Source organism: Oryctolagus cuniculus, chromosome 3 (genome assembly GCF_051225735.1).
Source record: "Oryctolagus cuniculus isolate XC-2025 breed Fujian yellow rabbit chromosome 3, ASM5122573v1, whole genome shotgun sequence".
Classification (NCBI taxonomy): domain Eukaryota; kingdom Metazoa; phylum Chordata; class Mammalia; order Lagomorpha; family Leporidae; genus Oryctolagus; species Oryctolagus cuniculus.
The window spans coordinates 73,110,627-73,123,665 of NC_142869.1; the positions used below are offsets into that span (position 1 = coordinate 73,110,627).

The window sequence follows — 13,039 nt, forward strand, 5'->3', positions numbered from 1 at the left end:
AGCCCTCAAAATCAAGAGTGTCTTGTGCCATATCAATTGGGTTAAATGTACTTTCAATTAAAGGTGCTAAGTATGCGTCTGAAAAGATTAATTCTTTATAAAAGAATGGCCTTCAGTAGTTAGATCCAATTAGGCATTTTTCCAACTATATTTCATCTTGATGGGACAAGTCTGCAACTCACAATCAATCACTGTGATCTTTTCAAAGGTGAGTGTTTTGGGTTGAGAGTTGCAGAAGAATGGCTTGACTAGGCAATCTCTGTAACTTGAATCACAGTTGTTGTAGACAGAGATTATGAGTTTGGATGTGCAGATTGATATTCTGGGGACAGTTCTTATACCACTCTTTTCATGGCCTTAGCAGAACAAACTAGATTGGTTAAAAAAAATGACAGGAATAGTGACATAATTGGTATTGAATCAATTCATTTTATTCCTGCTTCTATCATTATATTACTAAGTATAATATAATTATTTGCTTTCCTAGTAATTTTTTTTTGTGTTGGAGTACTTTAATTCTAATTTATCTTTTGCTCACATATAGTGCACAAAACTTGGACTATTTTAGTTCTGACATAACCTTTGCTCACATATAATACACAAAAACAAAACTATTGAAGAAATGAATGGTTGCTGGTCTTGGACAGTATTGTTTTTTCTCAAATGTGAAAGGAAATGAGCATTTCTGTTTGTACTAAATATTTCCAGTATGTAAGTATTAGTTTACACTCTGACACTCATTAAATTTATAAATTTGGGAAAGCCATTGAATGTGATCACCTAAAAAGGGGATAACAAGCAATACTTCTGTGCACATCTGACTGTTGTGCTGATTGTTGGAACCAAATGAGATTTTATGTATATGCAAATTATGTACAATTATCTTTGGTATCTGCAATGTTGCAGATTACTCCATAAATACCAAAATCCATGGATTCTCAAGTCCTCCACCCCCCTTTCTTTTAAATAATAGATTTTTTATTTATATGAAAAGCAGAAAAGCAGAGAAATGTTTTCCATCTGCTGATTCATTCCCCCAAATGGCCACAATGGCCAGGGCTGAGCCAAGCTGAAACCAGGAACCAGTAACTCCATTCTGGTCTCCCATATGGGTGTCAGAGCCCCACGTACTTGGGCCATCTTCTGCTGCCTTCCCAGGCACAGTAACAGAAATGCTGAGTGGAAAGCAAAGTATACTTGACTGGAACCAGAATGGGATGTGGGCCTCACAGCTGGTGGCTTAACCTACACAAGACAATCCTTCAAGTGCCTTTTATAAAATAAGATAATATTTACACATAACCTATGTACATACTGCTGTGTGCTGTAAGTCAGCTCTGGGTTATTTATAACACCTAATGCACTATGGTTATTCTGTTGTTCAGGGGATAGTGATAAGATGCTCGTGTACATGTTCACTACAGACAGGGGCATTTTTTTTTTTAGTATTTTGTTCCACAGCTAGTTGAAACCATGGATATAAAAATCACAGATACAGAGACTTTTAAGGGAGCTGATGAGTACTAATCTCTTTTTATAATAATATTAAAGAAGTTACTTTACCTCCTCTGTTCTCCTCCATAAACACATGTACAGACTTTTTTGTTGGCTGGCTGCATGACATGTGACTTTGTACCAGATGACAGAAGCAAGTGTAGAAACCCATGTATCCTAAAGCAGATGTTATGGAAGTTTACAAAAATGTAAATTTAAGGCACTCTTCTGATTTATTTTTTTTTTGGAAAGGAAAAATTTATTCATTTAAAAATTTTTATGTTAACTGTTATGGGTTAATTTTTGGTTTCAAATAAATAAATATTTTAACATAAATGCTTCAATTTCTCATAGAGTAAATCATTATAGTTGTCATCTACAAAAGAAAATAGGGGTCCTCAGTAGTTTTTAAGAATGTAAAGGAGGCCCCTCAATCCAGGAAGTTTAAGAACTCATGTATGAAAGCCCCAGATCCATAGTGGTGACACTGGTAGTTTATTAAGAAACTTCCGGCTGCTTAAGCAATGCAACAAGTAGACAGTCCTTCCCCTGTAGGGGCTGATTGTTGGCACAGCCCATCCTGGGGCAGAGTTACTTAGACTGTGTTCCAAGATGATCTCTGAAAACTGTTAATTATCTGCAGTTTCATGTGTGTGTCACATGTCTCCTGAAGTCCCCTGGTCCCATTCCGGCTCCAAAAGGAGTGGTGATAAAGTCAAGGAGGGAGGTGCAAAGTTCAAGGTCTCTAATGTTCATGTTTGGGCTTGGGCGTCTCATGAGCTCTCAGCCCTCGACTCCTCCTTGTTACTTGTGGATAGGTGATGGGCTTGGGCCCACCTTTCTGGGCACTGAGGAAAAGAGTTTGTACCATGCCTTCTGCGTCTTTCTGGGCCTCCCTGCACTTAGTGTGGCAGGTAGGATGTGGTAGGACATAAAGAACTGAGGTCAGGTTGTAGACTGGAAGAATGTCTGAAGCCCAGCATCCTCGTGATCTGGCACTGTTCCTAGGGACCAGGAGACAGTCCACAGCATTTCAGAGCGCTACAACTGGAGAACCATACAGGCTCTGCTCAGCCTGGCCTGGCAGCAGCAGGATGATTTTCAGGGACGCCTCTGCAGACTGTTTCTGACTCTGTCATGGACATTTTCAGTGGCTGAGCTAATGTTTGAGCTCTAATGGAAATTACTAGTTCATATTTTCCACTACAGTTTCCTGAGGCATCTTTACTAACTTGGAATTCTAGTATCTGTTGAGAATTGCTTGTAATAATTTAATGTTCTTTTGAGAATTTAAAAACTATTCTATTTATAGCTCCCTGTCTCTTGTTATCATTTCTTTGAATTCAAATAAACAGAACGCCTTGTATCTTAGATATTTGTTTCCTATCTCTACGGTGTCATTTAATGTTTTAAATGAATTAGTATATATATAAAAACAGCTTTATGTAAGCATTTTATGTTTACTTATAGATTTTATATATTCAGTGAACAATTTCACAACATTCAGAAGTTCCTAGAATTCAGATAAAAAAATTTCACTACTAAGGCATACCCTGTTCCAGGTGTTTTGTTGCATACAAATGTATAGTCTATAGTATTTTCTTGAATGTGTTTTGTAGTGTTTTCTTGAACTGTATCGTTGAGACTTTCTGACCTGTTTCACTTTTTAGAATTATTTGATAAAATTTATTCATAGCACGAACAGGCAGTTTTCAAAGGATGGAATTCAGGTGGCCAGTAGACACACTGAAAAAATGCTCAGGATCACTAACCATCAGGGAAATGCAGATGAAAACCACAATGAGGTTTCACCTCACCACAGTTAGAATGGCTCTCATACAGAAATCAAGAAACAAGAAGTGCTGGCGAGGATGTCGAAAAAAAGTCTCCTTATACACTGTTGTGGGAGTGTAAAATAGTACAGCCAATGTGGAAGACAGTATGGAGATTTCTTAGAAATCTGAAAATAGATCTACCATGCAACCCAGCCATCCCACTCCTGGGAATTTACCCAAACAAAATGAAATCAGTATATGACAGAGTTATCTGTACCCCCATGTTTATTGCAGCTCAATTCACAATAGGTGAGATACGGAATCAACCCAGATGTCCATCATCTGATGACTGGGTAAAGAAAATGTATACATACAATATGGAATACTATTCAGCCATAAAAAAGAATGAAATCTTGTCCTTTGTAACAAAATGGATGCAACTGGAAACCGTTGACTGCTGATTGCGTGGATCCCAGGGATATGATTAGTGAAATAAGGCAGTCTCCAAAAGACAAGTATCATGTTTTCCCTGCTCTGTGGTAACTAATAGAGTACAAAAAAAAATCATGTATGAGCAAAATTGACATTTTGAGATGTGATTATTGTTTACAGCCCTTGTCTATACTCTTGAGGAACAGTGTTTTGTTCTTCTTACTATTTGTTGAACTCTTTACTTAGTGGAGGGTTAAGCTTATGATTATAAAATCAACTGAAAGTATGTCATTGTAAAAATTAAAAAAATAAGAAAGGAAGGAGGAGGGAGTGGAGGAGGGCAAGGTGGGAAGTATCACTATGCTTCTAAATCTGTATATAAAAGATACATGAAATTTATTGACCTTATATAAATAAAAGTTTATAAGTAAGATTTTTTTTCTTAGGAAAAAAGCATTGGGTATCATCTATTTTGGACCAAAGACTTCTGAAATTTTAAATTGAGAAGTAATTTGATTATGAACTGATGTAGTATAGATTTTATAAAATAAGCATTTTATTTTTGAGATTTTATGATATAAGCATATTCATGTAAGTTACAGTGAATCAATGAAATAGATATCTTCATTTATTATTATCATAACTATGTCTTCTAATTGAGGAATTATTTGCAGGTAACTCAGAAGTGTAAAATGCTATCTATGTGTTAGTAATAACATTTTATAAAAATTGGAATGCATTTAGTTTGATTAAATTCTGCTTCATTAGATTTTAATGTGCTATATGTTATACATTTCAGAAACTCCAGAAAGGAACTTAATGACATACGATTTGAGTTTACTCCAGGAAGAGGTAAGTTTTAATTGAAATTATTATTTTATTGCCACAAGAAACATTTCTGAAATTGATTTTACCAAGCATGTAGTTATAATTTGCAATTCAAAGCTGCTTTATCTAAAAAGGATGTTGTGAGATGGAAGGAAAGACTTTGGGTAATTGTGAAGAGTCCTACCTGAACCACTGCTGACTGCGTGGATCCCAGGGATACGTGCTGCACTGTGTAATACACATATCAATTAGATGGATTAGCTCAGCCATGACAGTAAGCACGGCATGCTAATGCAGGTCTAAGGAAACCGTGATGAGTGTGATGAGGAACATTCAGTGGTCCCACTGAGGGCTGAGCAGCAAACAATGGCATAAGGAAAAGGTAACATACTTTGCCTCTCTGTTCTCATTTCGAGTTACAGGAAGAGAGCCTGACATGCGGAACATCAAGAAGCCTTAATTAGGGAAAGGAGCTAGGCACAGCGGTTAAGATGCCACTTGGGATACCCACATCCTATAGTGAAGTATCTGGGTTTTTTTTCCTGGCTGCCCTTCTGCTTCCAGTTTCCTGCTGTGAACATCCTGGGAAACAGCAGGTGATGGCTCAAGTAGTTGTGTCCCTGCCACCCATTTGGGAGACCCAGATTGAGTTTCTGCTCAGCCCTAGGGTGTGAAACAGTTAATGGGAGATCATTGATCATTCTGATCATTCTGTATAATCCTTATATATATATATATATACACATAATCTTTCAAATAAAATTAATTTTTAAAAGAAATCTTGATTAATTGACGGATAAATAACATCTATAAGCACAAAGAGTTTCCAAAGACTAAGACTAGTTGTTAAAATAATAGGGACCAAGGCCGGCACCACTGCTCACTAGGCTAATAATCCTCCGCCTGCGGCGCTGACACCCTGGGTTCTAGTCCTGGTTAGGGCGCCGGATTCTGTCCTGGTTGCTCCTCTTCGAGTTCTGCTGTGGCCCGGGACTGCAGTGGAGGATGGCCCAAGTGCTTGGGCCCTGCATCCGCATGAGAGACCAGGAGGAAGCACCTGGCTCCTGGCTTCAGATCGGCGCAGCGCACAGGCCGTAGCGGCCATTTGCGGGGTGAACCAATGGAAAAGGAAGACCTTTCTCTCTCTCTCTGTCTAACTCTGCCTGCGAATAAAATAAAATAAAATAAAATAAAATAAAATAAAATAAAATAAAATAAAATAAAATAAAAAGAAAGACTTTAAAAAAAAATAATAGGGACCAGCACCGTGGCACAGCAGGTTAATCTGCCCCTTGCTATGTGTACATAATACCCCATATTAGAGTGCCATTTTGAGTCCTGGTTGCTCTGCTTCTGATCCAGCTCCCTGCCAATGGACTAGAGAAGCAGTGGAATATGACCCAAGTGCTTGGGCTGCTGCTATACACATAGGAGACCCAACAGGGCTCCTGGCTTTGGCCTGGCCTATGCCTGGCCATTGTAGCCATCTGGGAAATGAACCAGTGGATGCAAGATCTTAGGCTTTGTTTGTGTCTCCTTCTCTGCCACTCTGCCTTTCAAATAAATTAATAAATCTTAAGCATAGATACTGTTTCCACTATTTAATGTATAATTATGTAACCTAGGGGAGTAAATCTTAGATTCTAATATTTCTGAGAATGTAACTGTCTCCCCTGACCTGTGGTATCAGACTTTTACGTACACAAAACATCCCCAATTTCTATATTCTATAATTTCCTAAAATATGTTAGTCTCTATCATTCAAATTTATTAATATATATATATAAGCTGATGACCCTCCATTTTAATGTATTAAAGTGTCATGTAAATTTTAATTTGATTAAATTATATTTACTAATATTTTGGGAATCGTTAAGACAAGGCTTTTACTTCTTGGTAGGCTGGCCAGGAAACTGCCTTCACTGGCTTGTTTCTATCACCTCCAAGGAGACACAAACCCACACCCACTCGGGAGCCAAAGTGACTGGTGGACGCTGCAGGAAACTGTAGAGTTCTTTCTGGCAAAAGATCTCTGTGAGTGAGATCTCAGTGGAAAGAACAGGTCTTCAAAGAAGGAGGTACCTTTCTCTGAAGGGAGGAGAGAACCTCCACTTTGACTATGACCTTGTCTAAACAAGATAAGAGTCGGAGAACTCAAGGGGCTTCCATAGCCTTGGAAACTCATGACTGGAGCATAGGGAGATTACTGATGCCATAGACAGGAGTGTCAATTGGTAAAGTCAACAACAGGAGTCACTGTGCACTTACTCCTCATGTAGGATCTCTGTCCTTAATGTGCTGTGCATTGAGATTTAATGCTATAACGAGTACTCAAATAATATATTTCACTTTGTGTTTCTATGGGGGTGCAAACTGTTGAAATCTTTACTTAATGCATACTAAACTGATCCTCTGTAAAAAAAAAAAAAAAAAAAAAAAAAAAAAAGAAAAGAAAAGAAACTATCAACTCCCAACTTGACTCTCACTGGGATTAAACATGACAATAGGTCTGATCTGATTTCATCATCATTAAAAAAAATCATCTATTATTTTTCACTTTATGTTTCTGTGTGGGAGCAAACTGTTGAAATCCTTACTTAATGTATACTAAGCTGATCTTCTGTATATTAAGATAATCGAAAATGAATCTTGATGTGAATGGAAGGGGAGAGGGAGTGGGAAAGGGGAGGGTTGTGGGTGGGAGGGACGGTATGGGGGGGAAGCCATAGTAATCCATTATTCGTACTTTGGAAACGTATATTCATTAAATAAAAGTTAAAAAAAAAAAAGAAACTGTAGAGTTCTTTCTAAATAGGTTTATGTTCAGCTTTGGTTTTTCTGTTTGTATTGAGAGGCAGAGAAAGACATTTTCTGATGTATTCTTCATGTGCCCACAGCAGCTGGGACTGACAAGCTGAATCCAGATTCTGGGAACTCGGTCCCGGGTCTTTTGTGTGGTTTACACTTGACATGTCACTTGCTATCTCCGAGGGTCTGTGTTAGCAAGAAGCAGGACTTGGCAGCAGGGCCAGGACTTGAGCCCCCAGGTACAATGGCATGCGATACATCCCAAGTGGCAATTTAACTTCAAGGACAGACAACCCCCAGCTAGGTTCAGTTTTTCAAAAAATGCCGCCAGCCAAACAAAATTTGTTCCTGGGCCAAAGGTGGCCATAGACTCTCTGGTCTCTGACTCAGTCCTTGTTAAATGCCAAGATTTAATGACTCCTAGTATATTTGAATTAAAGTAGACTATCTTTTACAAAATGAGTGTATGTAAAACTCTCATGAACTTGCTAATCGGTCTTTTCTGTCTGAGCGTAGCCGACTCTGACAGTGTAGAGTTGTACAGCACCAGTTAGCATGATGAAAAAGCTATCTATTTTGTCATAATCTAGACATATTGACCAGGCAGTCCTGTGGTAATTATGTAATAAACATTTCCAGTCCAGTAAGTGGTAAGAACAGATGCCATTTTTAAGGTTGTTTTCTTTTCATCTGATTTTTTAAAATGGACTATGGCAGTGAAAATCAACTTAAATTCTTAAATTCTTAACAGGCAACTGAGAAACGAAATCTGGGCATAAGATGACATTGTCCACATTACTGGACCCCGTGCACTGGCTTTGGCAGCCTCATTTGCCAAGGGGTGGAGTCAGAGGCTCTGCCTTTTGTTGCCCAGACAGATACCATGGCATTGGCTGTCTGGGGGCAGCCGGCCCTCACTGTGCACCTGAGCAGCAGAGGCTTGGCAGTGTGTCTTTCACTGCACCGCTGGGATCCCAGTGCTGCTGCTGTTTCAGACATGGTCTACAGACATGGTCTGTGTGTGCACACCTCGTGTCTGTGCTGCAAATTCAGGTGAATAAGTCGACGGCAATAGCTGTGTAATAGACACACATAAAATATCCTCTGTCCCCATTGGAGGAAAGGCCCTTTGTGTTTAATATGTTGCTGCATGCCCTGGAAGCCAGACATTTCGTATGAATATTTAACCTGTTTACAAACCAGGAATGTTAAATAGCTTAAAGAAAAAAAAATAAAATACCAGTGAAACATGAAATAATTATTTCACATTTCATTTCTGAGCTATTACTGATGTCTTCCATGCATACAAATTACTGCCTACTGGCACATACTGAAATATCAACCATTTCCCGTTCGGCCACCCAGTATGACCTGTTTGCCATTTGGATATGGCTCACCTGGTGCTCAAGAGACCTGCAGAACAGAACACATGGTACACTTTGATCACTTGGGAATGGCAGTCACTGTGGTGTTGTTTTAGGGCTAGCCCCAGTGTGGCTTTGATTGTTCCGTCTTCAACTACGTTCTGTGAGTAAAGCCCCTTACTCTGGTGTAAGATCTTACTGGTCCTGAAGAGGTGGAGGTAACCTCCTAGGTGTGTTAGACACCTTAATTAAATCCCGGGCTGAGAGTGGTTTTGAGGCTGAACGTTTTAGCAGCTTCAGAAAGCTTGATCCCCTTCGGAGCAGAGCTTTTCACTGTGCTGTCCTCCATTGATGATATGAGATCATTTTATCCTGAAGAGACTTTCTTATGCTATATGCTGTTTTTGTACTTCTGTCAAGAAGGACAAGTTCCAAGACATGCTCACCTCATATGGGATCTCACAATTTAGTAGGATTTCCATACATTTCTTTGCCTTTAACATAATTTTATTCCATTTCATTGTGATCTTATTATGAAACAGAATCATTAAAACGTGGAATACCACGATTTGCCTGGAAGTATAGAGACTATATGCTGAGTCTCAAATTTTTGTTGCAGATTTGGAAATAAAGCCCTGCATATTAGAAAGAAAAAAAGCGCACTAGAGTTTAAGTGTATTTCGGATGATCACTGGGTGCTGCCTCAACATCCCAGTTACTGTCTGCTGAGTACTTATGGTGTGTCAGACACTGACACATAGTCTTGTGCTTTAGAACTCAAGAGTTATAAGACAGATATACTTCTGGCCACATGCTTTCGCACTGTACGCGCACGCACACACACACTCGCTCACTTGTACTCACCAAGTTTGAAGCACAGGTTAAGTAAAGAAACCAAGGTATGTTGAAGGTGGCTTTTGGCATGACAAACTGTAATTGAGCTTAGATTTAGTTTGATTCCATCACCAGGACTCCCTGGATTTGCAAGACACTCATGTCAAACCTCCATCTGAATTGTTACAGGCTGCTTAGTTGATTTCTTCTTATCCAGCGACAGTTCTGGATGTTTGTGAGAATATCAGAAGGCCACACACCCTAAGTGTCTCCTATGGGAAAATACACTTACAGTAGTTCTTTTTTTTTTATTTTTTATTTTTATTTTTGACAGAGTGGACAGTGAGAGAGACAGAGAGAAAGGTCTTTCTTTTGCCGTTGGTTCACCCTCCAATGGCCAGCGCGTTGCGGCCGGCGCACTGCGCTGATCCGATGGCAGGAGCCAGGTACTTATCCTGGTCTCCCATGGGGTGCAGGCCCCAAGCACTTGGGCCATCCTCCACTGCACTCCCTGGCCACAGCAGAGAGCTGGCCTGGAAGAGGGGCAACCGGGAGAGAATCCGGCACCCTGACCGGGACTAGAACCCAGGGTGCCGGCGCCGCAAAGCGGAGGATTAGCTTAGTGAGCCACGGCGCCAACCCTGCAGTAGTTCTTTTGAGGACATAGCAATTTATCAATTTCTCTTTACAAAGTCTTAAAATAGAAGATAACAGTGTTGTCATGTTCATTCATAACCTTTCAATTAAGTAATTTCAGCTATAGTCTCTTGCCACAGCCCATTTCGGTCCCACCTTTATGATATTACTAACTCCTGTCACTTACCATTGAGAAATTACTTTATTTTATTCAACCACATTTTCTAAGAGAATGAGTCTGTTGCTATTAAATGATCAATGTCATGTTGAGGGAATTTCTTAATAGCATAAATTTAAATAGCCCATCTTAATAGCCCAAAGAAGCTCATAGGATGTTTATGCCAAAAAAAGGTTGTATCAAATGCTACCCATCCAACTTTTGCCATAAATTCTGACTCAGTAGCTACTAATGGGAAAAAAGGATTGATAACAGCTGGTATTAACCTTGCAGGAGCCTTTTCATGAGGAGAATTTATGAATTACAGAGGTACATTTGAGGGTTAATTCAGAGAGTAGCCAGACAACAGAACTTTTTGTCTACCAAAAGTGAAAAAAAAAATTATTTTTGTGTAACTTCTGTTGAATAAAGTAGCAAGATGAAAATTGCAGGTGGCAAAGTGTCTTAGGTTGCTTGATTTTTTTCTTCCCTGCTAGAATCTGAATTGTTGAATTAAAACTCCTGTAGATGATTTTAGTAAATGAAAAATATATGTTTTACATTGCACTGGATTGTTGATCTTTATTTTATGATAACTAATGCATATTCATTCTGCATTTGGACAGATACGGCAGATGGTGTGTCTCAGGAGCTCTTCTCTGCTGGCTTGGTGGATGGTCACGATGTAGTTATAGGTAAATTGTTTTTTCCTATGGTGGATGGTCATGATGTAGTTATAGGTAAGCTGTTCTTTCCTATGCAGTGTCATTTTGTTGATATATCAAATGGAAATGTGTTTAGAAGCAAAAGTTTTCATGGAGGACAGTTCATTCTAGATTTTTGGAAAGTTCTTGACTTCCTGTTTCTTATATAAAAGTACATTGAAAGATCATATTTACTTTTCTTTTTTCAAAACCTCTTGATGTAATTCTTCCCCGTTGTGCTGGACATGATCTGTCCAGTAACAAGCCTCACTTACTGGAAATATAGCAAAGAACCCAGAGGTAAGATCTGAAAGTCCACAAGGTCTCAAAAATCAGACGATGTAAGTCCACATAGCAAAGTGCGACAGGGAGCCTTCAGTTCCTGTCTCGGGGTTCCTCTGCTCTTTCTTCGGGCACTGTCTTAAGAAATACAAAGGTTAGTTTTTCCAGCCTCAGCAGTGTTCCCGAGTCTTCAGGTTGGAGGGGACCCTAAAGATCATGCAGACAGCTTCTTTGATTGTGTAGATGAGGAAGAAAGACCCTAAGGAAGGTCAGTGGCTTGCTCAGAGCCAGGCAGCTGGGTTTGGGCAGAGACACTGCGTTCTGCAACTGCAGACATTCATCCACTTTCAGAATCAAAAGATAACAACACGGAGACAGGTAGGCATGCTGATGTGAGCACACAATGCCTGGCGGCCTCCCTGCGTGGCAGAAGAAGCCACAAAGCTGGCAGAGGCAGACGGGGTCACCCTGGTTCTGTCTAGAGTGAGGGTGAACAACTCCATGTTCTTCGGCAAGTTCTAGGTTTGTAGTCTGTCACTGTATGTTCATGATGATAACCCATAAGTCATCCAGGTTTGTTAGCATGCCCATGTTAATTGTGATATTCTGTTAATTCTGTTGTTAATTATAATATTAATTAGGGGAATGTGTGTTATAGTGAAAGTTTCTTCAGAAGTATTCAACTTGGAAGTAAGGCTTGAAATGACACGCTTCTTTTAGATCATGTTTAATTTTTAAAAATTGTTTATTTAAAATAAGCCCTTCCTCAGTAATGCTGAAGTAGTATGTGACTGAGAAGGAGTTTGAGTTAGACACATACAGCAATCAGAATAGTTTTTCTAGAAACTTGATAATATAGGCATTAATAAAGTGAATGAATTTATTTAGATAAGAGGAGGGAGCAGGGTTAACTGGGAAATTAGAATTTTGAATGAAGAATCAGAACCTGATATGTTATTTCTATACAAATGATGTCATAAATGCAATGATACCAGCAAACTTTTATAATTAGAAAAATAGTTATCTCTTTTTCCTATTAATTACATATGATGTGTACACACTAGTTTCACAAGGATTCCTCGTATGCGCCAAGAGGTGCACACATGAGGAGATGGAGTCGTATCTTAAGGGACATGCAAGCCTGTGCTTGTCAGTGCGTGGGAATCTCCTCGATTATCCCATCTTTGACCCGTCCCTTTACCAAACTGCTGAGCACTCCTGTCCAGCCAAGTTTTCACCTAAGTTTTCTAATCAAGGGTGAGGAGGAGGCAGAGAAAAAAATCCATTCAACTTTGGTGCCTACTTTAAGCTTTGAAACTCAGAGAGTTCTTTATGTTTACCTAACACTTTCTTGATAAAGGTGAACATTATTATTTTCATCAGAAAAAAGTCAGGGACACCTTTGTGTCTTAGTTTAAAATAAGGAGAATAGCTGGTGGCTACATAGAGATACTCTGTAAGATATATATTTTTCTCAAAAGACCTATGGCACATACAGTAAGCAGCCAGAATAGAAAATTAATTAATTAACCAGCGGAATGAAAATATAAATCAAAAACCTTCTTTTAAATTCCTGTTCGTGTTTCCCATTGTGCAAGAAGTTGAGGATTAAATCATGTTTCAGTTTGAGTTGATCCTGGTAGGTGGTTCAGAACAAGGAGAATAAAAAATAACTCTTGCAAAGGCATGAGGTCACATCTTTCACTAAGCATGATCTTGCTTTAG

At 39.1% G+C, this 13,039-nt stretch overlaps 1 protein-coding gene across 3 annotated transcripts in view; it reads left to right on the forward strand.

Moving 5' to 3' along the window:
* STK39 (serine/threonine kinase 39) overlaps positions 1 to 13,039 on the forward strand; it is a 333,872-nt gene that overhangs the window by 260,339 nt on the left and 60,494 nt on the right. For all 3 annotated transcript variants that reach the window (XM_089328246.1, XM_051848536.3, XM_051848534.3), the window contains exons 15-16: positions 4,501 to 4,553; positions 10,955 to 11,023. In XM_089328246.1, coding sequence (XP_089184372.1) covers positions 4,501 to 4,553; positions 10,955 to 11,023 — 122 coding nt within the window. The remainder of the gene's footprint in view (positions 1 to 4,500; positions 4,554 to 10,954; positions 11,024 to 13,039) is intronic.